At 41.0% G+C, this 26,778-nt stretch overlaps 1 protein-coding gene across 3 annotated transcripts in view; it reads left to right on the top strand.

The window, feature by feature from the left end:
- The window catches only part of LOC101935181 (uncharacterized), a 68,645-nt gene that overhangs the window by 36,784 nt on the left and 5,083 nt on the right, over positions 1-26,778 (top strand). For all 3 annotated transcript variants that reach the window (XM_005296524.5, XM_042841729.2, XM_042841730.2), the window contains 6 exons: positions 7,169-7,211; positions 8,569-8,694; positions 14,842-14,971; positions 19,294-19,339; positions 20,046-20,117; positions 26,622-26,729. In XM_005296524.5, the coding sequence (XP_005296581.1) occupies positions 7,169-7,211; positions 8,569-8,694; positions 14,842-14,971; positions 19,294-19,339; positions 20,046-20,117; positions 26,622-26,729 (525 nt within the window). The remainder of the gene's footprint in view (positions 1-7,168; positions 7,212-8,568; positions 8,695-14,841; positions 14,972-19,293; positions 19,340-20,045; positions 20,118-26,621; positions 26,730-26,778) is intronic.

The following is a 26,778-nucleotide window of genomic DNA, read 5'->3' as shown; positions in this document are numbered from 1 at the left end:
AGAGAAGGAATTCTCCTGAACAGACTGTAGCGAAGAAAAGGAGGGTAGAGGAACGGTATACGACGCCTCCCCTTCGGTTTCCCAAAATGCCGTCAGGTTCCCCTAGCAAGCTTCTCTCTCTGATATTGGGTCTGTTGTTCTCTTCTCTGTTCCTAATCAGATTGGCATTGGATCAAAGACCTGATGACAGATCAGAGCAACGGGTGTTTTCCTCAGTCTGCTTACCAATTAGTAGAAAGTATTTGGGTTCTCAGCCATTTCCAGCAGACTTTTATGGTGGACCATACTATGGTCTGGACCATAACATAGACTTACAGACATTATTGGAGAATGATCCCGGGGACTAGATGGTTGTATTGGACAGTTCCATGTTGCTAACAGGATTTGCAGCACAAGATACAGTGAGCAACTCTTTTTACCTCTACCGATAAGAGGATGCTGGCTCCAATGACATTAAGCAAGGAAGGAGCAATCTCTGCTGTGTTGCATGATTCTTTGTCAGAGGAAGAACAAGTCTCTCTCCAAGATTTTCATGAACTGAATCCTGAGACAGACATTCAGACATCTCCAGGTGAGAATGTAGGGGGTCTTCTCAGTGGCTTTTCCACTGGAGGATGTAATAATATTTCAGGAGTTGGTTCAGAGAATGGCATCTACACTTAAACTGCCAACCATTTTGGTGGAAGAAACTGCAACCCAGGCTTGGTCTACACTAACCCCCCAAATCGAACTAAGGTACGCAACTTCAGCTACGTGAATAACGTAGCTGAAGTTCGAAGTACCTTAGTTCGAACTTACCTCGGTCCACATGCGGCAGGCAGGCTCCCCCGTCGACTCCGCGGTACTCCTCTCGTCTAGCTGGAGTACCGCAGTCGACGGCGAGCACTTCCGGGTTCGACTTATCGCGTCCAGACAAGACGCGATAAGTCGAACCCAGAAGTTCGATTGCCAGCCGCCGAACTAGCGGCTGGGTATAGACATACCCCCAGTCTCTGATATCTGGGTTCTCACTCTTCTGTAAAACATCATTACCAATTCTAGCTGGACTTCTTCAACCTATTAAATTAATTTAGGCAAATCCTTCATCAGTTCAACCAATGTCCAAGAAGGCAGGCAAATTATATTTTACCCCAGGAGGGTTTTTTATTTTCATACTCACCTGTCTCCAAATTCCTTGAAATTAGAGGTGGCTGTTCAAAGTTCTAAAGGTGGCTTAGATCAGTCTGCTCCTTGAGGGGGACTGGAAGAAAATGGATGTCCTAGGAAGGAAGATTTTTCTCCTCTTCTACACTGAGCCTAAGAGTTGCAAATTATCAGGCTATTATAGCTTGTTAGTAATAGTTTCTCTGGGAGATGTTGGCTTTTACTTTAGTGTTACTAGTGGAACAAAAGAAACTTGCTGATGCCATTGTCACAGAGGGACAGCAAGTATCAAAGCATGCTGTGAGAGCGTCTGATTCCTTAAACTCTGCAGACAGGGCTGTAGCAGCTGTGACTTCTCCCCAAAGATATGCATGGCTCAAATCATCAGGTTTACCCCCAGAAACTAAAGCCAAAGTGAAGGTCCTTCCCCTTGAGGAAGAAAGTCTGTTTTAGTACCAGGACAGGTAAGATTCTGGAGAAGAGCAAAGAAACAAGGTGTTCAGCAATATCTTTGGGCGTTTATCAGCCACCCAAGAGAAGACCAGGAGTATTTAGGTACCAAAGACAACACCCTTTCTTATCTGCTTTTCCAACACAGAGAAGACATTATTACTAGCTGCAATATTTTCAACAATCTCAACAAAGGAAGATTAATTTCAAACCCAGGTTTAAAGGCAAACCAAATATATTTGGCAACTACAACACGAAACCTTAGGCCACATGTTTGACACATTGTGCCACAGTCCTCAAGCAGTCTTACTCCTCTCCCCTTGAAGACTGTGACTGACATTATTTCCATTGTTGGGCTTCCATAACCACAGACAGATCTTCAAAATTATTGCCAATGGGTATTCAAAAATCTTCCCCCTTCCAACCCACCCTCCCAGTTCCTGTTTAGGAACCCCTTCAACAATAACTTGTTAAGATCAGAGGTTCTGGCTCTAATCAAAATAAAAAAAAAACAGGAGTTGTAGAACAGGTTTTCGATGGCTATAGAGGCAGGGGTTTCTTAACCTTTGCTTCTATTATTCCTTCCCTTTCTCCAAAAGATTGGTTTGCAGCCCTTAATTTGAAAAATGTCTATTTTAACATCACCATAAGAAACACGTAGCACAAATCTCTTCAGTTCGTAGTGGAGGAGGCCCATTTCCGTGAGCACCCTTTAAAGCTTTTTTTTTTTTTTTTTTTTTTTAAGCAGATTTTGCGCAACTGGTAGCCAATCATGCTCTCTGACGGGAAATTTAAAAGAACAAACAAACAAAAAAAGCAGATGCCACACCCCCCGGAAAAGCCCCCAAACAAGCAACATGCTACTTAAAGAAATGAATAGGCCGGGGGTAGGCAACCTTTCAGAAGTGGTGTGCCGAGTCTTCATTTATTCACTCTAATTTAAGGTTTCGCGTGCCGGTAATACATTTTAACGTTTTTAGAAGGTCTCTTTCTATAAGTCTATATTATATAACTAAACTATTGTATGTAAACCAGGTTTTCAAAATGCTTAAGAAGCGTCATTTAAAATTAAATTAAAATGCTGATCTTATGCCGCCAGCCTGGGGTTCTGTTCACCTAGGGCCTGCAGGCGGGACCCCAGACCTGGGGGTGGGTGTTTCAGGGTCAGGGCAGAGGGCTGGGGGAGGGGGTGCAGGGCAGAAGGCTGGGGTGTGTGTGTGGGGGTGTGTGTTTCAGGGATCAGGGCAGAGGGCTGGGGTGTGTGGGGGGTGTAGAGCAGAAGACTGGGTGTGTGTTGGGGTGTGGAGGGTTCAGGGCAGAGGGATGGGGCTGTGGGGGTGCAGGACAGAAGGCTGGGTGTGTGTTGGGGTGGGGGTGCAGGGCAGAAGGCTGAGGGTGTGGGGGTGCAGGGCAGAAGGCTGGGTGTGTGTTGGGTGTGGGGGGTGCAGGGCAGAAGGCTGAGTGTGTGGGGGGGGGTCAGGGGAGAGGGCTGGGGTGTTTGGTACTCTTATCTCAAATTTATGGGAATGTTAGCTTCTACAACATATATCACCCCATTTGCTTGTTTCAAATTAAGAATAATACAGCACTGGTTATCGGCCAATTACAGACAAGGCACAGACAGTATGAACTGAAAACTTCTCATTCCCAGACGCATGGTATTGTTCCTAGATTGGTGAATCCATTCAACCCTCCTCTTCTTTCTGCAACAGTGACTATAGATGTATCCAATATAGTTTGGCACACTCATTGCGGCAAGCTCATGGCTTGAGGACGTAGGAATTCCCTGAAGAAAAGGTTGCATTTAAACTAACTGGAATGCAGAGCAATCCAATGTGTGGAAGGTGCGGCATGAATGCTTTCAGTGCCCAAAGTAGTTCAGGTGACCACAGACAACACCGCTGGAATGTTTTCCTTGAAGAAGCAAGGAGGTGAACACTCTTCTCAACTATGCCAAGAGATGATGAGGTTGTGGGAATGATGCATTCTCCATAAGATACATCCCGTAGTGATATACTTACCTCAGAAGAACAACAATCTGGCAGACCAATTAAGCAGAGCTCAAGTGGACAACCATGTGATACAGGAAATATTCACATGCTGGGGCCAGCACAGTTAGACCTCATTGCATCTGTTGATAATTGAAGACAGTTGCTTGACTGAACTTTGGTTTATTTTGAAATATACTCAAGAGATCAAATAACCAGTGCAAGTCAGGTTTATTAATATGATACAGGAAAGATTTGATACCAGTCTCTGAAAAGCAGTCCAGGGCAGTCAGTGATGTTACATTCGCCTTGTGCAGGAGGTGTGCTCCCAAAGTTGCACCTCTAAAGCCATCTTTTTATACTTTATTTGTTTGCCAGTAAAAGGTACCATATTTGTCATTTGAAACTAGATTCAACCAATTAGTTTTTATCTTATTATTCTGGTACCATGGTGTGTACCCCTTATCTTCTGAAACGAACATGCATTCCAGATCATGATGCACCTATATCTTTGTTCTGGATACATGCATTGCAGGTACTAAGGGGTGTGAAGACACCTGCTAGGCCTGTACCAAGATAAATAGGTGTACGAGGATAACTCCCTTTCTGTTGCTATGGGGAAACAATTATGTCCTGGTGCTGATAGTTTTCTATCTACTTAAGCCAAAGCTTACCTCAGCTAATACAAGATGTCATGGTATACTTGACATAAGTGAACAGGATTATAACAAAGGTACAGGTTAATTTGGGCTATATAACTGTTTATATTAATACTTAATGTGTGTACTTAATGCTTAATATACATGTATGCTAGCCAACGCATATTAGTCAATACAACTAAGCGCAACAGAAAAGGTCAAATGTTTTGTTCCAGGGCAGGAAGAGACCACTTGATTTCCAATGTATTCCTTGTATCATACAGCCAGGGTAGGTCTTTTCCTCTAATATTATTGTTAGAGTTATATGGAAAATAAAACAGGATAAAACCAATCTATTGATCATACCTGCTTTGCCCAGGCAACAATGGTTTACAGATCTATTATACCTTCAGAAGGATTGTACAAGAGACTTCTAATTGTTCCTGATCTACCAACTCAACAGCATAGCAGAGTATATCACCTGAGCATGGTGCATTTCATAGCATAGGCAGAAGCTTTCTACTGGGCTTAGAACTATCTTTTTTGGCAACTGTTCAGAATGTTCTAGAGAATTCTAGAAAACTTTATATTTTAACACGGAAAAGATCCATTATTTGGGCAAATGACAGTAACATAGCCCCTGCATATGTCTCAATTCAGTTTGTACTTGCTCCAGCATAAGATATCGGGACTGTCTTTCTTTGATTAAGAGTCACCTTTCAGCCATATCAACCTTTCACTCTAAGGTTAATAATAAATCAGGTTTTGCTTGAGTTAGTCAAAACATTTTCTATAGGAAACCTTCCTGTGAAAGCTTCAACTCCCATTTTGCAAATCAATGTAGATTTAATGAAATTAATGAAACAACTATTCAGACCCTTGAAAGAACTTTCTTTATACTATTTATCTATTCAAACAGCTTTTGTATTTGCAATTACATATGCAAGGTGAATAACTGAATTACATACATTTGACAGACCCTCCATTTGTAGTCTTTCATGGAATACCTTACCCCAAATTACTTTCTAAAGTGGTCACAGACTTCCATGTTAACCAATCTGTTAATTTACCTGAGAAGCTAAATTACATACTTTAGATGTTAAGAGAGCCTGGCTTACTGTTTAGAATAGGACTAAGGAATTTTAGATGTTCACCAAAACTATACATTTCTTAAGCTGATAACAAAAAGGGTCAGGCACTGTATTTCCTATCTTTATTGAAATGGATTAAATCCTGCATCTCAGAAGCGTATAGAAAGGGCCTTATCAAAGTCACGGCCATGAAAAACACATCATGGACCGTGAAATCTGGTCTTTTGTGTGCTTTTACCCTATACTATACAGAATTCACAGGGGAGACTATTATTTCTCAAATTGGGGGTCCTGACCCAAAAGGGAGTTGTAGGCGGATGCAAGGTTATTTTAGGGGGTTGCGGTATTGCCACCCTTACTTCTGTGCTGCCTTCAGCACTGGGTGGCTGGAGAATGGCGGCAGTTGGCCAGATGCTCAGCTCTGAAGGCAGTGCCCTGCCAGCAGCAGCACAGAAGTAAGTGTGGCAGAACCGCAACCTCCACTACAATAACCTTGTGACTCCCCCTCCCCCAACTCCTTTTTGGGTCAGGGTCCCCACAGTTACAACACCGTGAAATTTCAAATGTAAATAGCTGAAATCATGAAATTTACAATTTTTAAAATCCTATGACCATGAAATTGACCAAAATGGACCACGAATTTATTAGGGCCCTACATATAGGTCATTGCCATTCCTCTCCCTGAAGTGGTAAGATCATACTCTACTAGAGCTAAGGCAGCTTCAACAGCACACCTCAGATACATTTCAATCCTAGAGATTTGCAGAGTTGCTAGCTAGACCTAAATGTGTGTATGGAACTCCAATGAGTAATGTTTAGTAGAGTCTAGATCAGATGCTCAATTCAACACAGCAGTTCTCCAATCAATTTTCAATTAATTCTCCTTGTCCGACCTGCTTTTATACTTGCCAGTATATCTTGTGAATGGAACTATGCAGAGGCAACTTGAAGGAGAAATGAAGGTTATTTACTTATAATCAGATTGAGATGGACTCAGAATACTTACACTCTCCACCCACCTTCTGCTCTTCCTCAGAGTCGTAAGTATAACATAGTATTTAGCAAGTTGTGGGTAGGAGCTGAGGTCCTTTGAACATTCAGGAATGGATAGGTGGTGGGAGAAGGGGTACGTGAATGCTCTAATGGACACAGTTAATTAGAGACACAAGGTGAGAGAAATAATAACTTTTACTGGACCAACTTCTGTTGGTCAGAGAGATTAGCTTTCGAACTTACACAAAGCTCTTATTTAGAAGAGCTCTGTGTAAGTTTGGAAGCTTGTCTCTCTGACCAACAGAAGTTGGCTTAATAAAAGATATTACTTCACCCACCTTGTCTGTCTAATATCCTGGGACCAACTTGGCTACAACACTGCATACTGCTAATTAGATTCCTCCATCTGAGCTGCATATGACTGGTGCATCCCATGAAAGGGAATATGTGGAGTCCATCTCTAAGAACTCTGGTTACAAGTAGGTAGCCTTCTTTTGTTTGAGCATAACAGTAAGTAATTCTTTGTTTTGTGGGAGATATCTCTGTCTCTTTTAAGATTCTCTGCTGTTCCTGCACCTTGTTTTTGTAAGGAATAAGTTTAAAAAGCAAGGCAGGTGCACAAATCACTTAAATCCACTGGTTTGTTTACTTTGAGTCTAATATCTGCATCTGCTTTACCTAGTTTTCCTACTTCCAGCATGTATGTATTGCAATAGGAAATACATAAATGGTATCCTGACAGCTGGACTTCAGTTTGGATCTGCTGTCAGAGATGGTAAATGCACTGACAAGGATGGTTAGTTAGATGTTTAACCAAATGTGTCTATAAAAAGGTTGTGCTAACATAAATGGGCTTTATGTTTAGGTTGTAACGGATCCTCCTGTTATGAAGAGAAAATGGCAAGAATGTAAGTGTTCTCTGTATGTTTATATAAGATTAAATTCTGCAATCTTGATTTGGATGCAAGGTCTATTGACTTCAAAGGGAGTTTTGCCTGATCATGCACTGCTAGAGTTGTTTGCTAGTTTAGAGTGTGTTACTGTTGTTTGCTACATGTCTCGACTTGCGAGATGCTGAGTGAAAAAACGACATAAGAAAAATTGAAATAGGACACTGTTATTCCAAAATAAGTGTTCACACACAGACTTGTACAGAAATAACAAAAGGTATGAATTAAAGCCAATTTAGTTATTTTGATGCAAGTTTGTGTGGAGACCAGACCTTAGAGTAGTTGAGCAAGAAGAGCAGTTGAATATAGGGGACTTAATAGTCACTTTCAGCCTATTGAGGAAAAAGTTATCCATTGGAAATCCAGATAAATATGGATTAATCTGTCAGTCTAGATCAAGGATTCTCAAGATTTTTCATAGTGTGAACTACGACTTAACATGGATTACCTCTTGTCCGATAATGATAGCATGGGCTGCCTTCCTTCTTAGTGCATTTACAAAAAAAATCCTTGGAGCAACTTCAGCAATTGCTTAGATGGCAAAATAATATTGTATCTGTTTTTTACTGCAATTTAACAAGTGGAGACTATGAGGAGAGCCAGCACCATGTGGCCTGTCAGCTCTTCATATTACCAGTAAATGTGATAGGCAGTAGACAACAGTTTGGGAACCACTGTATTGGGAACCACTGTTTTAGATTTCTAGTCTCTTGAGGTCTGTGAGTTTTTGGTTAGTGTGTTTGTCAATTTTGTCTAGTTGATTCAGCAGAAACCAAAATGTTATCAGGCTAGAGTCCAACCAAAGATTACATATAGGGTTGCTTGGGTGAAACTATTGGATTTTTAAATGCACAAGGAATGCTGTTAGCTTGATAAGGTTTTTTTTTTTTTAACTGAATTTCCAGATTACACAAACTATACAGTAGTGTAAATAAGAATGTTCAGCAATTTATTAATATTAAATATTTAAAAATAAGTTGTATAACAAAGGAAGAAATGTACACCTCTACCCCGATATATCGCTGTCCTCGGGAGCCAAAAAATCTACCGTGTTATAGGTGAAACCACGTTATATAGAACTTGCTTTGATCCGCCAGAGTGCGCAGCCCCGCCCCCCTGGAGCACTGCTTTACCACGTTATATCCGAATTCGTGTTATATCGGGTCATATTATATCGGGGTAGAGGTGTATTTAGCTGAAACACTTTAAATGTAGCTTTAGATACTTACAAATGAGCAACTTTGAATCTTCCCTAATAAACAGAAAATGTTAATCTAAGTGCATTTCAGGCATGTTTTTCTTGACTACCTTACAGATGGCTACCATTCAAAAGCTAAGGTTCAGCGTGTATATGCTTCAACTAGCAATGAAGGAAAGGCAGACGGTGATGCTGATAAGGATAAACAGATCACAGATTCTACTCAAAGTTTACCTTCTCAAGGTCAGAGATTTAAACATGTTTTAAAAAATAACTTTATAATGCAATGTTAACCTTTGCAAATTCGTACCACCTATGGTATGTATAGCTTGGCTTGGAAGGATTAGATTTTTGATAAATGTCAGTGAATGTCGATTTCACCACATACACAAACTGATGAAAAATATTTCCATTATAACAATTGAAATTTACAGATAGACAAAGTAAGAAAAATGTTGCTTGAAAACTTGTTTGATTTAAGGATTTTTATTTCGTATTCTTTGACATGTGATATTTGTCAATTTGTGTTTTAATGGTTATAAAACTCTAACTATATGAATCTCAGCATCTACTGTCAATAAATATTTTCTGACCTCCCATAATTGCCACAATTATGAAAACTTAACAATAAAAATACTTAAAAATAAATATTGATAGCTGTCAATTATTTAAAAAAAATGAATTCTACCAAGCCTATATATAGCTTCTTTAGGTACTTTCAGCATATTTGTGAGTTTGGTGGGTTTGTTGTGTGGAAAACTAAATAGATTGGAAAATATCTCAGCAATTTAAGGAGTGGAGAAGTGACGGGGCACAGCATAAATTGTCTGGAGCTCAGTACAGTACAGAATGCCTTCAGGGAATGAGCCGATCAGCACATGACAAGAACATCTTGGTGATGGTGGACAGTATCTCAATTGCTGCCTATGTTAACAAGGAGGAAGATTGTGTAGCCAGCCTCCGACTCTCTGGGACAGAAAACAAGCTGTCATTGCTAGGTCCTTTCCAGTTACAAGGAAAGTAGACCATCAAAGCAGTTAGTCAATAGCAGGAAGGACTTTCTTGCCATGGATCCAATTCTATGCTAAAGTTGTCAAAGTATATTTTAGAGAGCCAAGTACTGTTGCAGTGACAATAATATGATGCCATGGCAACTATGATGGGTGGAAAAGGTCTATGCTTCTGTCACAGAGTGCACCGGTCACTGCTAGTCTGGTGCCTCCTCTTGGTCACTCTGGGAATTAGCTCTTGAGGTTGATGCCCCCTTCCATGGCTTGCACACAGTCGTTCTGTCTCTCTCACAGGTCTGTAGCTTCTCTCGTCCCAAGAACTGCAGTGTCCTCTTCGTGACTCAGCCCTCTGGTTGGATCACACAGTGTTCTCCCTTTCTGGGGTGGCAAGGTCTTTTCTCCCTAGCAGTATTGAGGAGTCTTCCCTCTCACTGCCTCATGGTGCCACTCCCTCAGTGGCTAATAAGGGAACCTGGTCTGCCCTGTACTCCAAGTTCCAGTCCAGGGACCCTCAACTCAGCAATTCTGGGCCTTCCTCTCTCAGCCGACACTGCTCCTTCCCTGGACTGCTTCCTACCACACCTGGTTCCCCTTCTCCCTCTGGGTGTACCAGCTCCAAAACTCTCCTTCCTCTTCCCAGGGAGTGACTGCTTCCTGCCGCCTTTCCCAGGAGCCCCTGTCTGTTGCCAGCTACCTGGCTTTATACAGGCCCTGCCTGTTCCTGCATAGCTGAGCCTGCTCTCAGTTAGTTAGTTCCCTGGCTTCCCCTCCAGGTGCAGCCTGTGGAGTTAATTGGCCTGTATGGCCATCTTAACCCCATCACAGCTTCATATGAAGAAATACATAGAACAACCATGTGTTATTCTCTTCATACTTCTACCCACTTTTACAAGCTAGACTTTTAAGAATTATTCGATTCAAGGAGTTATGACTGAGTAAATGGATGAAATTAAGAAAAAGAAACTTAGGGCAAGTCTACACTACAAAGTTAAGTTGATTTAAGTTATGTTGACATACCACCGTCGCAGTAATTAAATTGCTTTTGCACGTCCATGCTACGCTCCTTTTGTCAGTGGTGCACGTCCTCACTAGCAGTGTTTGCATTGAGGCAGAGAGCAGTGCACCATGGGTAGCTGATCCACTGTGCAACTTGCCACCATCTAGTGCGGGGTGTTTTGGGCAGGGTTTTCAATGCCTCATGGGGGCAAACGAGTCACGCAGGGGTGACTGGGAACATGAATTCAATGCCCCATGATGCAGGTTTCTCCATTCCGTAATTTTATCTGCATCCCATAATGTTTCACACCTTTTTTTTCAAAAGACCTGTAAACCCATGTGTCTGCTATCTCTATGTGAAACATGGATCCTGCACAGCTCTGCACTGTTGTGATGAGTATTGCAAGCACAGTGCACCTGATCCTGCAGTATTTGCAGAGCTGCCACAGGAGTCAGGCAGAACAAGATAATTCCTTGGAGGTTGCCTTGCTGTTGGACATAGAAAGAAACAATTCATAGTTATTGTTGGCATTCATGGAGCAGCTGCAGATGGTGGAGCGCCAGTTCTGGGCCTGAGAAACAAACACATTGACTAGTCAGATAGAATCGTTATGCAGGAATGGGATGACGAGCAGTGGCTGCAGAAATTACAGATGTGCAAGGCCACATTCCTGGAAGTGTTAAGACCTGTTAAGGAAGCTGCAAACTGAGATTTTCTTTTCAGACCACAGGGTCACCATTGGGGATATTGAAATGCCAATAATGATCCTGGGAAACCCAGCCTACCCCTTACTCCTATGGTTCATGAAGAGGTATTCTGGCCAACTTGACAGCAGCTAAGAGCTCTTCAACTGCAGGCTGAGCCGGTGCAGAATGACAGTTGAATGTGCCTCTGGACATTTGAAAAGCCGCTAGCGCTGTCTACTCACGAGAGTAGACTTCGTTGAAAAAAATAGCCAAGTGGTTATAGCTGCCTGGTATGTGTGTCATAATATCTGTGAAGCAAAGGTGAAAAAGTTTCTGCAGTATGCTCTCTGCTGATTTAGATCAGCCAGATACCAGGGCTATAAGAAAAGTTCAGTGAGGAACTATATGTCTCAGGGAGGCTTTGAAGGACCATTTTAATAGTGAGCCACAGTAATGTGTGTTGTTGAAGTGTGTTCTGCCTGGCATTGCTTTTTTTGCAGCCCAGTATGAATCTTGTAATGAGTGCTGTGTTTGTAGTAATAGAACATTGTAAATGCAAATATTGCTATTATCTCTGAATGATGTCAGACCCAGCCAGCATATGTTGTGAACTTATAAAAGATGAATTAAGTTTCCATAGACTTTTATTCCAAACCCATGCAAACAGACATTTATAACTGAATGAAACTTTATAAATACAGGGAAAAGAACCTTTGAAGGGGAAAGAACAGTCATTTCCATTTCACAAACACATACACCGATTGTGTCTCTCATAGATTCATAGATCAGTGTATGTGTGGCTGTGATGGTCTGTACTTTCCTCTGGGGTGTAGGGGTACTTCTAGGTAGTGCAGCAGCCCTGTATGCCATGTGGAATGTGTGTGTGTGTGTGTGGGGGGGAAAGATGTAGGGAGATCCTAGAATGCAGTTCTCTATGAGAATTGATACTGGCTGTCAACTAGACATCGAGACAATCACTACCCATTGAGCCCAACAATCTAGGCAGATTTCTGTCCATCTTATAGTCCATCCAATCCATACTTTTTTAACTTGCTGGCAAGAATACTGTGGGAGACTCTATCAAAAGCTGTTCCCTAGAGCGACTGTTAGCCTCCCTTGCCTTCTTGTACGCCTGCGGTGCTGCTCTTTGTCCCTCCTGTAGCCCTTGCCCCCATGCCCCGAATTATCTGCTCATAGATATCGACGTTTCTATGGCTGGATCAGAGCTGTGCCTGCACAACCTCTTCTTGCCACAGAACTAGAAGATCCACCACCTCCTATATAATCCAGGCAGGAGCGTGTCTGCAGCATGGAGCATGCATGGTCAGCTGTGCAGTTGCTAGTTGAGCTCTCCATGCCAAGCAAACAGGAAATGGAATTTCAAAAATTCACGGGGTTTTGTCACGGGGTTACTCACCACACTGGCTCCTCCTGCTTGGCGTTTCTGGAATAAGCTTAGTCACAGTGGGTGTGCCCTCGGGTGCTGGTGGCTTTCCCGTCCTCACCTCTGCCTGTAGACCCGTTATGGCTGTGTCACGATCCGGTTCCCCCCCCCTTCTGCTGGACTCCAACAAGAGTACAGCCATTCCTCACAGCAGATTGGCAGTCCACAGCTGGGCTGCTCCTTCAGTGGCTGGGGGTGGGGGACGCCCACTACCCTGGGCCCCAGCCCAGGGACCCTACAAACAGCATCTTCCTGCTGCATCTTCCTTCCAGCTCATTGTCTCTATTCCCTGGGCCACTTCCCTGCAGCCTCAGTTCCTTCTGCTCCTGCCTCTAGCTCCAGCTCCTTGCCCTCTTCCCACGGTAAGTCCTGGCAGCCCATCAGGAGCTCTCTCTAGCTCTCCCAGTCCCTGCTAGCACCTGCCCTTCCCCAGGTGCTGTTCTCTCTGTAGCCTTCTAGGAAGCTAGTCTTCTCCCTAGGGCTCCCTACAACAGACTAACTCGTTCTGGTCTGCAGCTTCCTTTTATATGGGCCAGCTGGGCCCTGATTGACTGGTCCAGTCACTGCCCTAATTGGCTGTTTCCCCTGCAGCCAATCCTTTGGCTGCCTGCTGCTCAGCCTCCCTAGGCTGGTTTTAACACTCTCAGAGCCAGTGCGGGGCAGGCGCCCTGTCACAGGCTTTAAAAGGGAAGGGGCATGTACCTGGCCTCCAGGCAGCGAAGTTCAAAACAGTGACCAGAGCAATCAGTGGGGTATTATGAAGGCATCCGAAGAAGTGGGCTGTAGTCCACGAAAGCTTATGCTCTAATAAATTTGTTAGTCTCTAAGGTGCCACAAGTACTCCTGTTCTTCTTTTTGCGGATACAGACTAACACGGCTGTTACTCTGAAACTAAAGTCAATGTAAGTAATGCAGTGTCTACACCGGGGTGGGCAAACTTTTTGGCCTGAGGGCCACATCTGGGTATGGAAATTGTATGGCGGGCCATGAATGCCCATTGGGGAAGGGGGACTCTATGGGGTGTAACATAAAGGATGTTACTGAGGTGAGGGGAGACGGGACTCATGGGGTGTGACATGGGGAGAGGGGAGGACTCTAAAGGGGCATACTGGGGACACCTAGCGCCCCTGCCAGCAATGACACCAAGGCGGCTGTACCAGGCACTGTCACTAGCTGGGATGGGTGCGGCCCCTGGGTGGTTTCGAGGCTCTCGAGGGTGGTGCTGTAGGGGGGATTGGGTGTGATAAATACGTCTGACAGGTCGGAAGCGGGCCGTAGTTTGCCTACCCCTGGTCTTCATTGACACTGTGTCACCCTAACTACGTCGACCTAAGTGCTATGCCTCTCGTGGAGGTAGAGTTATGTTGGCGTAGCTGGCAAGTTACATCAGCAGGAGAGACATTTTGGTGTAGTACCCACAGAGTTAATCAAGGCAGCTTACGTCGACCTAACTCTGTAGTGTAGACCAGGCCGTAGACTGAATATCAGGAACTCTTCCTAATAGCGACATCTGCTACTCTGTAGAAGAGTGTTCAAAGGGAAGTGGTAGAAGCCTTATTCCGTGTACTTGAAAACTAGATGGCACAAAGCACTGGTGAATATACTGTAGCAAACAATCCTTCATTGACAAGGGACTGTATACCTCAAGAAGTTTTTTCTATCTCTAATTTCAGTGGTTCAAGGAGTTGTATATTCAGTGGCCTGCTTAGAGCAGTGTCGGCAAGACAGAAAATACGAAGAGATGATTTAGGATCTTTATAAATAACTGAATAGGCTTGATAAAGACACATCAAAAATGCTTTAGCAATGCTTTTGTCCTTTAAAAACATTAGAAATTAAATGTAAAAATGAATATTAATGCATTACTAGGTAGACATAAAGCATGCACATGAGAAAATTCCATAAGATATCATTTCTACTGCAATCCTTATTCTAGCATGATGCAGATGTATAATATTTTCCATTTCTTCGTTCCTTGGTAAAAGATAAACCTTAATGTATTAGTGTGTTTTTTCTGTATACCATAAAATATAAGTTGTACAACATGGCTTAGTTATTGTTGAAGTAAAAACAATAACTTTTGGACTTCCGCACTTTTGAATGCTTTATTTTTAAGCTTAATGGTGAACTAATGTTTGAGTTTTATTTTATTTATTTATTAATGTAAGGACATTCTAATCAAATGCTACTTTAAAAACATAAGATTATGAAAAACTGTTAGCAAATATACCCCATTGTTTTAATTTTTTTCAGATGGAAAGGATACTCAAGATGAACAGGAAAAAAGCCAAAAAGAACAACTGAAACCAGCTGAAAAGCTAAACGCTAACAATGCTGATGAAAGCAACAAAGCTGATGAAAACAGCAAAGGCAACAAGACTGAGTAAATTTAAGTTATTTTTAAAAACTTTACTTTTCCAAGAAAATTACAAGACCAGCATCTAAATCAAATTTGTCTTTGACAGAATTATTTCTGCAAGTCCACCCTCATGAGGTCAGGAACTATTTAAAAGCATTTAATTGTTAAAGGACATGTGTGTCAACCCATAGGCCCAATCATGTTGCAGCTGAGAATAAGATAGACCCATGTCTTTAATTCCTCTCATTCCCCTGGCAACATACACTTCTAATGGTTAAGAGCCAATACACCTCCATTGCTTCTTACCACTCTGTGGTTAAAAGAGCATCAGCTTTTCCCCCCACCATTCTGTAAAACTTTATCTTACAGAGTTGCTGTATCTATACTTGACACTTCATAAATCAAACTGATGGGATTTGAACGTGTTATCTACTATGGTCAGGAATCCTCTATTTGATCGCTCAATGTTAACTACCTTGTCATTCTCCAAAAATCACTTTTCTTGTTGAGTCATTTCAGCCAGAAGGGTGATCTAAATTGAGGCCCTGATTGCTGATCTTCCCTTTATGTATTTTCACAAAGATAACTCAGAGCTTAATCCTCAACTCAAATTCTTATCCAGAGTGGCATTCAAATTCCTTCTGAACCAGCTCTCTACCGTTCTGTCTTTCCTCCTGAATCTTATGGGCTGCCTGATAAGACTAAGTTGCATGTTAAAAGGGCCAATAATTATTACGCAGGACCAAACCCTTCTGGAAATCATTCCAGTTGTTCACCTCTTTTTAAGAAAAGCTCAGTGGAAATTATCTCAGTTCAGCAATTGTGTAAATAGAGCCAGGACAGCTATGAAAAGGCTCCAGTGTCAGAAGGATTCAAAAGTTATTCTGTTAACATAGTAGCTGTCACCACAACTTGACTCTACTGTTCCTTTCATTTCACATCTTTATTAACTACTGTTCTCCTAAAACTTGAGCAAAATCAGATGCTCATTTGTGGAGGGCAGTCCTTCAGTCCCTTTTCAGTTAAAGATTCTTATAATATCTACCTGGGGATTTCTAATCCCCTACAGTGAGATTGCTAATCTCCTACTGTGGCTCTGCAGGGACAATCCTGTGAAAGAGCAAGTATATTAGGTACTATACAAACACCGTACATAACACAATGGGGTCCTGGTCCATGACAGGGATTCCTAAGTGCTATGTTTATTATCTGGAGTTCACTGTGTGTGTTGCCTCAGGCCATCCTTTTCTGATACACCTTCCTTTCATGCTTCTTTGGATTCTTCGGAGTCTACCCAGGGAGGAGAGGAACTGATTAAGGTCATGGATCTCTTATATTTGTGGCTTGAACACTTATATCTGAGGCTGATGCCTGCATGTTCCATCACAATAGCTTTGATGGTTCCAGGACTAGCAAAAGGTGGCTTTCACCTACAAAAGTGTGAGTTTGCAGAAACAGTACACGTACTAAATAACCTTACCCATATAAATCTACATTTATATACTCAGCATCTCTGTAGTTACATATTATGTTTATTTTGTATCAATTTATAACCATAAATTTTATGTAAAGAAAACTTGTCTTAACGCATAAAGCTCTTACATAAATCAAATTATACTGTACTTAAAAGGCCTCAATATTACACAGTAATATATTTAGAAAACTTATGGTTTTACTACTGCACTGAGAAAGCTTTTGCTTGATATTATTTAAGAATATTGACCTGTGAGTTTAAAATTGAAGATTTCAGCTTTTATTTTATAAATTACACTTAATTATTGTACAAAAAGATTCACTAATCAGTTTCATAACGAGGGCAGGACATTTCTACTCCAGATCTTTTCTCCCACTAGCAAATACGTAAGTAATCTCTCAGATTGTATTCCAGTAACACGATTCATCAAATTATAAATTTGTGCCCAAACATTAACTATTGTTAGAGAAAATATGCTTGTGAGGGAAACGGGCCTTTGGTTCCTGCAACAGATAGAGTTGATAATGGACAGTCTCAGTGAGCTGAAATTTTTGCCACGTCGAATTACTCATATTCAAGTCATCTGTCTAATTCCCGACCTGGGATCATGTTGGCAGGATTCCGAGTTGTGTATCTGTCTTAATTTTGCAATTCCTAGCATATCATAACTTTAATAGCAAGTTAGGAAATATGAAGTTCAGATCGATATTAGACTTGTATCATTAGGGAAGGGAAAGACAGAAATGAGTCCCAAATGTCATTTTGAATTTCCTTTTATTTTTCTCAGTTTGTGTCATGTTATTAGCATTCTTGCTGTACAAGACACGAAGATTAAAACAATGGCTGCCCAATCTAAAAGAATCCAGAATGCACTGTCTTTTTCTATTATTATTTATTATTTTATTTATTAATTGTATTATGAATTTACAAACTGTGGGTACCACACAAAGAGGGGTTTGAATGAGGAGAGCGGTAGATTTGTGAATTGTAATTAGGAGAACATTCCATATCTATGGGACAAACAGTGTTAGATTGAAAGCAGGCTTTTGTATTCACTGTCTTCACAAAAAGTACAGGAGTACTTGTGGCACCTTAGAGACTAACATTTATTAGAGCATAAGCTTTCGTGGACTACATACAGCCCACTTCTTCGGATGCATATAGAGTGAAACATATATTGAGGAGATATATATACACACATACAGAGAGCATGAACAGGTGTGAGTTGTCTTACCAACTCTGAGAGGCCAATTAAGTAAGAGGGAAAAAAAAAAACCTTTTGAAGTGATAATCAAGCTAGCCCAGTACAGACAGTTAGATAAGAAGTGTGAGAATACTTACAAGGGGAGATAGATTCAATGTTTGTAATGGCTCAACCATTCCCAGTCCTTATTCAATCCTGAGTTGATTGTATCTAGTTTGCATATCAATTCCAGCTCAGCAGTCTCTCCTTGGAGTCTGTTTTTGAAGTTTTTCTGTTGTAAAATAGCCACCCGCAGGTCTGTCCTAGAATGACCAGACAGGTTAAAGTGTTCTCCCACTGTTTTTTGAGTATTAGGATTCCTGATGTCAGATTTGTGTCCATTAATTCTTTTGCGGAGAGACTGTCCGGTTTGGCCAATGTACATGGCAGAGGGGCATTGCTGGCACATGATGGCATATATCACATTGGTAGATGTGCAGGTGAACGAGCCCCTGATGGTATGGCTGATGTGATTAGCCACCCACCTGCTGAAGTGAAAAAACAGATTGACAGAGCCAGACGAGTACCTAGAGGTCACCTTCTACAAGACAGGCCCAACAAAGAAAATAACAGAACACCACTAGCTGTCACCTTCAGCCCCCAACTAAAACCTCTCCAGCGCATCATCAGAGATCTACAACCTAGCCTCAAAGATGATCCTTTACTCTCACAGATCTTGGGAGACAGACCTGTCCTCGCTTACAGACAACCCCCCAGCCTAAAGCAAATACTCACCAGCAACCACACATCACTGAACAAAAACACTGACTCAGGAACCTATCCTTGTAACAAAGCCGATGCCAACTCTGTCCACATATCTATTCAAGTGACATCATCATAGAACATAATCACATCAGCCATACCATCAGGGGCTCGTTCACCTGCACATCTACCAATGTGATATATGCCATCATGTGCCAGCAATGCCCCTCTGCCATGTACATTGGCCAAACCGGACAGTCTCTCCGCAAAAGAATTAATGGACACAAATCTGACATCAGGAATCCTAATACTCAAAAACCAGAGGGGGAACACTTTAATCTGTCTGGTCATTCTAGGACAGACCTGCGGGTGGCTATTTTACAACAGAAAAACTTCAAAAACAGACTCCAAGGAGAGACTGCTGAGCTGGAATTGATATGCAAACTAGACACAATCAACTCAGGATTGAATAAGGACTGGGAATGGCTGAGCCATTACAAACATTGAATCTATCTCCCCTTGTAAGTATTCTCACACTTCTTATCTAACTGTCTGTACTGGGCTAGCTTGATTATCACTTCAAAAGTTTTTTTTTTTTCCTCTTACTTAATTGGCCTCTCAGAGTTGGTAAGACAACTCCCACCTGTTCATGCTCTCTGTATGTGTGTATATATATCTCCTCAATATATGTTTCACTCTATATGCATCCGAAGAAGTGGGCTGTAGTCCACGAAAGCTTATGCTCTAATAAATTTGTTAGTCTCTAAGGTGCCACAAGTACTCCTGTTCTTTTTGCGGATACAGACTAACACGGCTGCTACTCTGAAAACTGTCTTCACAGTAATTTGATTGATTGATTGTTTACACTTCTTCTGTAAATCAGTTAGTTGAACATTATATATATGTGTATACTCTATATTTCAAAAGGTGTGATGACAGCAAACAATCAAAAGGTGAAGACAAGGAAGTCCAGGTGAGTATTTGATCTATCAGAAGATTGTTCCAGTTAAAAATAATCCTTTATTTTCTTTTAATTTTTTTCTTTGACTATGATGGAAAAGAATGTTTCAGACCTGTATTCTGGCATATGCAATAGCAGCAAGTTACATTAAGCCAGTAACTCTTATGGAAAAATATTTTATTTTTAGATTTTGTAGTAGGGCTTACTATTTCCCTTATAATACGTATAAATTTCTGTCGCAAACATCTGGAATAGTAAAAATGCTCCAGTATGAATGTACACTATAACTAGAGTAAACAGAATGGTTTCATTTTAGTTACCTAAATCGGGGTGCCCAACCTACGGCCTGTGGGCTGTACGTAGCCCACCTGAGCATTTCATAAGGCCCGTGGCCTGCTTCAACACAATATACTAACTGCCGATTCATTAGCATTTTGTTGTCATGTTTGCATCATTTTAGTTTACACAAGTGTGTAAATAGACATTACTGTACATAGGTTGTTTGTATCTAAATACATACGAAACAAGCTGAACTTAAAATCTAAATCAGTACAGGTGAATTTAAATCTTATTAAAATATGTAGAATCTGTTTGGCCCACACAAGGTTGTGCTTAGGTTTATGTGGCCCTCCTGCGTAATAGGGTTGGGCACCACTGACCTGAATCATACAAACAAGAAATCCTCAGGGTGTTTTTACATCTTTTTTTTTTTTTACAGGATAAAGAGAAAGATGATGATGAAATAAAGTCTGAAGAATTCACTAGCCATGAAGAACTACTAGGATATTTGGTAGGTGTTAAATTTATGTTGAGCCAAGTTTGATGAAAAATTTAATGAAATATTTAATGTAGCTTATAGTTGATTAAGACTGTGGTCAAAAAGCAGAAGATATATTGAATGTAAAACATAGGTAGTCTGTTAATTAAAAAATACTTCTTTTATGTATGATGGTTCCACCTGGAACAAAAATTTGGTGTGGGATTCTAATGGGAAGAAAATCTAAGGGAAAATGTACTTCAGGAGTGTTGGCAGTTTCTGGGAGACCATATCAAAGGAACAACAGCAAACTATCCCAAGGTGAAGGAAAGATAGGAAGACTAGTTAGAGGCCAATATGGCTGCATGAGGCACTCTTTAATAGCATGAAAATAAAAAAAGAATCCTATAAAAAGCGAAAATGTGGACAGATTGCTAAAAATAAGTACAAAAGAATAGTACAAGCATATAGGGACAAAATCAAGAACGCTAAGGAACAAAATGAGTTCTATCTAGCAAGGGACATGAAAGGAAATAAGAAAAGGGTCCATAAATACATTAGGAAGAAGAGAGATGAAGGAAAGAATAGGTTCACTGCTTAGTGGGGAAGGAGAACGAATAATGGACAACATCAAGAGGAACGAGGTGTTTAATGCCTGCTATTTTGCTTCAGTCTTCACTGAAAAGGTTAATTGTGACTTGATGATTAACACAATTAATATTAACAAGAGGGAAGGAACATAAGCCAGAATATGGAAAGAACAGGTTAAAAAAAAATTGAGATAAATTAGATGTATTCAAGACAGCAGGGCTGTTGTATTAATTTAAATGGAATAAATGGGCCAAAAGAGTCAAAGGTTAACATGACCCTGTCACTATCCAACAATAAACAGTGTTAAACACAGTTTGGGGTTTGGTATACAGAGAACTCAGCTTGCTTAATACCATGGCAAACACACCAGAATGGCAGATGAAATTCAGTGTTGATAAATGCAAAATAATGCACAATGGAAAACATAATCCCAACTATACATATAAAATTATGGGATCTAAATTAGCTGTTACAATTCAAGAAAAAGAGCTTGGAGTCATTGAGTGATTGAGTCATTGTGGATCGTTCTCTGAAAACATCTACTCAATGTGCAGCGGCAGTCAAAAAAGCAAACAGAATGTTGGGAATCATTAAGAAAGGGATAGATAATATATTGCCTGTATATAAATCCATGGTACGCCCCATCTTGAATACTGCGTGCAGATGTGGTCGCCCCATCTCAAAAAAGATATATTGGAATTGGAAAAGGTTCAGAAAAGGGCAACAAAAATGATTAGGCATATGGAACAGCTTCCATATGAGGAGAGATTAATAAGACTGGGATTTTTTAGCTTGGAAAAGAGATGACTAAAGAGGGGGGGATATGATATAGGTCTATAAAATCATGACTGGTGTGGAGAAAGTAAATAAGGAAGAGTTGTTTACTACTTCTCATAATACAAATGGGTCACAAATGAAATTAATAGGCAGCAAGTTTAAAACAAAAGGAAGTATTTCTTCACACAACGCACAGTCAACCTGTGGAACTCTTTGCTGGAGGATTTTGTGAAGGCCAAGGGTTAAAAAAAAATAGTTAAATTCATGGAGAATAGGTCTATCAATGGCTATTAGCCAGGATTGGCAGGGATGGTGTCCCTAGCCTCTTTTTGCCAGAAGCTGGGAATGGGAGACAGTGGATGGATCACTTGATGGTTACTTGTTCTGTTCATTCCCTCTGGGGCACCTGAAATTTGCCACTGTGAGAAGACAGGATACTGGGCTAGATGGACCTTTGGTCTGCTCCAGTATGGTCGTTCTTATTTTTTTAACAGTGTATTAAAGATAAAGAAGAAAAAACCATTAAAGCATTTGAAATGTAAAATATTAAATAAAGTTTTTGTTTTAAAACAATCCCTTATTCCCTTTCCCTTTAGCTGAAAAGAGTTTTTAGAAAGAAAACCTCTTTGTTTGACAGTTTTTTACATGGTATTAAAGATGGCAATAGCTATTGAGATGGCTTGGAGCCGCTGTTGCTGAGGTCTGATCCCTTTTCCTAGAAGACAAAACAAGACAAACGCATACCTGAGGGGATAGAAGTGAACCGCAAAGATAGGAAATGCAGCTTCTGTCTTTGATGTTGACTCACACTTGTAACCTTACTGCTGGAAAAACACAGACATGGCACATGGTCTTATTAGCCACTCCAAAATCTGTAAAAGTGTACCAGCATCGAGCTGTAAAGAGGGAGCTAAAAGTCATGCCCTCGGGTCACAGGCTCACAACAGTGTTGTAAAATATGCAGTCCTGGCCGGCTGAGCCAGATTCTTTTATTAGACAGAAGATGAAAAGAGAAGGATAGGAAAGAGAATTAATAAGGTGGTGAAGAAGAGGGTCATGCTGGGAGGGTGGGGGTGTGTGACCAAGTCACATCCCAGATGTTTTGGATTTAGCTAGAACCAGTGGAAGGGACAATGTCATCTGGGTCACTCTCTTGGCTTGGTCTGATCAGGATATTTCTCTGGATTAGGATAGCGATGGTACAGTGGTGTCATGCTGGATCTCAAGGTTCCAGGAGATGGTGGGGCCTGACAGTCATGATGAAGTCACTCCTTCCCCCACTTTCACTCAGTCAGTGTCTCAGTAGCCAGCTTTTCCATTAGTGTCTCTTCTTGAGGACCCCAAAAGGGAGTGATGGTCAGGATAACCACATCCCTTCATTATTTTGTTTACCACTTTCGCCTAGTTTTTGACACACCAGTTTTGGGTCACCAATTTTTCAGTCCCACTCTTTTCTTGTTCACCCGGCATGATCTTAACACAATCCTTGAGTTATATCAGTAGGGCTTTTTGTTTTGGGGGGGTGGGGGCAGGAACTAATTCAGTCTGTGTCTCGCTTTTGTATCTTATCCCATCAACATTTGTTGGTAAAGGTTATTGTGACATTTTATTAATGTTACTTTTTATAGTGGAGCTCACAATTAGGATAAATTTGTAGGCCCAATTATCACAATCGACCTGATGAAATTAACTCTAGGGTACTTACGAATCTAGCTAAAGCAATCACAGAACTATTAGTAATTATCTTTGAAAACTTATGGAGGACGGGTGAGATCCCAGAGGACTGGAGAAGGGCAAATGTAGTACCTATCTTTAAAATATATTTTCTATATGCATCCGAAGAAGTGGGCTGTAGTCCACGAAAGCTTATGCTCTAATAAATTTTTTAGTCTCTAAGGTGCCACAAGTATTCCTGTTCTTCTTTTTATCTTTAAAAAGGGGCTCAGAGAACCTGGGGAATTATAGAGCAGCCAGCCTAACTTTGATACCTGGAAAGATATTGGAATAAATTATTAAACAATTAATATGTAAGCACCTAGAGGATAATAGGACGATAAATTATAGTCAATACGGATTTGTCAAAAATGGCTCATACCAAACTAACCTAATTTCCTTCTTGGACAGGTTTACTGCCCTAATGGATAGGGGAAGCATTAAATGTGAGATCTTGATTTTTAGTAAAGCTTTTGACACAGTCCCACATGACATTCTCACATGCAAACTAGGAAAGTGTGGTCTAGATGAAATTACTATAAAGTGGGTGCACAACTGGTTGAAAAGCTGTGCTCAGAGTAGTTATCAATGATTCATTGTCAAGATGGGATGATATATCAAGTGGGGGTTCCTGCAGGAATCTGTCACGGATTCGGTGCTATTCAGTATTTTCATTAATTATTTGGATAATGTACTGAGAGTACACTTATAAAATATGCAGATGACACCGAGATGGGAGGGATTGCAAGCACTTCAGCAGACAGGAGTAGAATTCAAAACGACTTTGATAAATTGTAGAATTAGTCTGAAATCAACAGGATGAAATTCAATAAAGACAAGTACAAAGTATTTCACTTAAGACGGAAAAATCAAATGCACAAATACAAAATGGGGAACAACTGGCTAGAGAACAGTACTTCTGAAAAGATCTTGAGATTATAGTGGATCACAAACTGAATGAGTCAGGAATGTGATGCAGGTGAGAAAAAGGCAAATATAGTTCTGGGGTGTATTAACAGGAATATAATGGTACGTAAGATGCAGGAGGTAAATGTTCTACTCCATTTGGCACTGGTGAGGTTTCGGCTGGACTACTGTGTCCAGTTTTGGGCATCACAGTTTAGGAAAGATGTGGAGAGAGTCCAAATTGGAGAAAGTCCAAAGGCAAGCTATTAAACTAGGTATATTTAATCTTGAGAAAAGAAGACTGAGGAAGGGCCTGATAACAGTTCCCAAATATGTTAAGGGCTTAGCAGATATATGTGGTGGCTGCTTTCCAACAGAGCCTGGCCACTTCCTGGTTTGGGATCCTTCCCCTTACCTAGTCAGAAGAAGGGAAATAGAGTCAGAAAGGGGCTGATGTCAGTTGTAGTCTTTTTCTTAGCAGATCCATCGTACATGGGATCAGTCCTGGAATTTGCCTCCTGCACAAGATTATGCAGAAAACTTTCTTTTCTCTGCCCAGTAGCAAGAGAGCAATGGAAAGTAGGCTGTTTAGTGCCCTTCTAGGGGAGCATTGATCTCAATACCTTATTGTGCTGATCCATTCTTGTATCTGGCATCTGTATCTTATAGTTGGTTTGAATTACATGTTTTGGAATTGCTCTTGATGCCCACTGACCATCTTTACTGGAATACTCTGGTGTTTAAATATGAGGCTCTAAATGTTTAGCTTCTTTCATTATAGAATTTCTGTTTTTCTCTGATTCACCCACTGCTGTCTCTCCTTGCTTCCTTGTTGAACTTTAGCTTTCAGTTGTGATTTGTTTGGTCTCCTGTTCGTTAGCATCTGGGCTGAAGATGCACCCATCTCCATGGTTGAGTTTTAACACTTCAGTATGATTGAGTTCCTGTCCCTCTTTAAAAAAGGAGTACTTGTGGCACTTTAGAGACTAACAAATTTATTAGAGCATAAGCTTTCGTGGACTACAGCCCACTTCTTCGGATGCATACACATCCGAAGAAGTGGGCTGTAGTCCACGAAAGCTTATGCTCTAATAAATTTGTTAGTCTCTAAGGTGCCACAAGTACTCCTGTTCTTTTTGCGGATACAGACTAACACGGCTGCTACTCTGAAACCTGTCCCTCTTTACTTGCTTTAGTTAAAATAAGTATGTTTATTGTTCAGGTAATCTATTTGGGGAAAATATGGATTGCATAAATTTTGTATGATATTCTAGTTCAGCGGTTCTCAAACTGTGGGTAGGGATCCCAAAGTGGGTTGCAACCCCATTTTAATGGGGTCGCTGGGACTGGCTTAGACTTGCTGAGGTCTGGGGCTGAAGCTTGAGCCCCGCCGCCCGGGGCTGAAACCCGAGGGCTTCAGCCTGGGATGGCGGGGCTCAGGTTACAGGCCCCCTGCCTGGAGCTGAAGCCCTTGGGCTTCTGCTTTGTTCCCCCTGTCCAGGGCAGTGGACTTGGGCTTTGTCCCCCCCGACCCAGGGCGGTGGAGCTCGGGCAGGCTCAGGCTTCTGTCTCCCCTCCTGGAGTCGTTTAGTAACTTTTGTTGTCAGAAAGGGGTTGTGGTGCAATGAAGTATGAGAACCCCGGCTCTAGTTTTTTTAGAAGCAATGAAGAATATAGTGGCTTTCTGTTTTAGAAGAGTTTATCCCATCTTACCTGCCTAGCAAATAATATTTTAATGTGATTTATGATGACCTTAGTCATCACTGCCATAATTTCATTAGCTCAAAAAAAAAAAATCCACTGCTTTTAGTAATCTGTTATCAGGTAGCTTCCCTTTACTAAATATTTATTTTGCATGTTTGTTATTAGCTGCTGGTTTGTTTATAGGATCCTGTTTGAAAAATAGTGATGCAAACTCAAATGGAACAAATACTGTTTGTTTTAAAAGTAATCCCAATAGTCCATTGATAAATTATTTGGTGTATTGGTTACTTTGTGATTACATAGATAGTGAGATACTGGCTTTGACATGTAAAACCTCGAGTGTCTTGGTACCTGCCTCTCTCTGCATGCAATACTGCCTCAGTTGTGATCAATAAAGGTGCTCAAGCTGGAATCTTCTCAGTTTAGGAGAAGAAGATACTGACAGGGCAGTTTCTGTGGGGGCCCCTATCTTTGGAATTCATGCCTCCCTCGGCCTGAATTTGTTAACCTTTGGGGCTTGCTTCAAGGCTCTTTTATACACTCAGGCTTCTAAGGAAAGCATTTGAGGCTTAAGTTCACTTTGGGTTGTTTTTTTTTTTTTTTTGCTATTTGGGGAATGATAAAGCTGCTGAATTTGTTGATTCTTGTATGAATATTGCTATCAGAAAATTACATGAGTGTGTAACTCCAATAGGTACTCTTAAAGGTGTTTCTGTATAAACTGAAATAAAATTTGATGTTACAAGCAAAACAATGAGTAATAGCTCATCTATGCCATAGATGAAAAGTTAGATTGTCTCCTTCATCTTTTAAAACATGTTTTGATTTTTTACCTTTTTTTTCCAGCAAAGCTTTGAGATACTGACTGAAGATGATGCATCCTTTATCCTAAAGGTTACACAAACTCTTACGAATGCATTGGTGGAATATCGGCAACAGGGTGCACCAACAAATGTAATTTTCTATATTTTAGTAAATGATTGAATCTGTCTTGACTTCTGTG

This window comes from Chrysemys picta, chromosome 2 (genome assembly GCF_011386835.1).
Source record: "Chrysemys picta bellii isolate R12L10 chromosome 2, ASM1138683v2, whole genome shotgun sequence".
Classification (NCBI taxonomy): Eukaryota; Metazoa; Chordata; order Testudines; family Emydidae; genus Chrysemys; species Chrysemys picta.
Note: the sequence above shows the minus strand (reverse complement) of the source record. Positions and strands in the feature narration are given on the sequence as shown.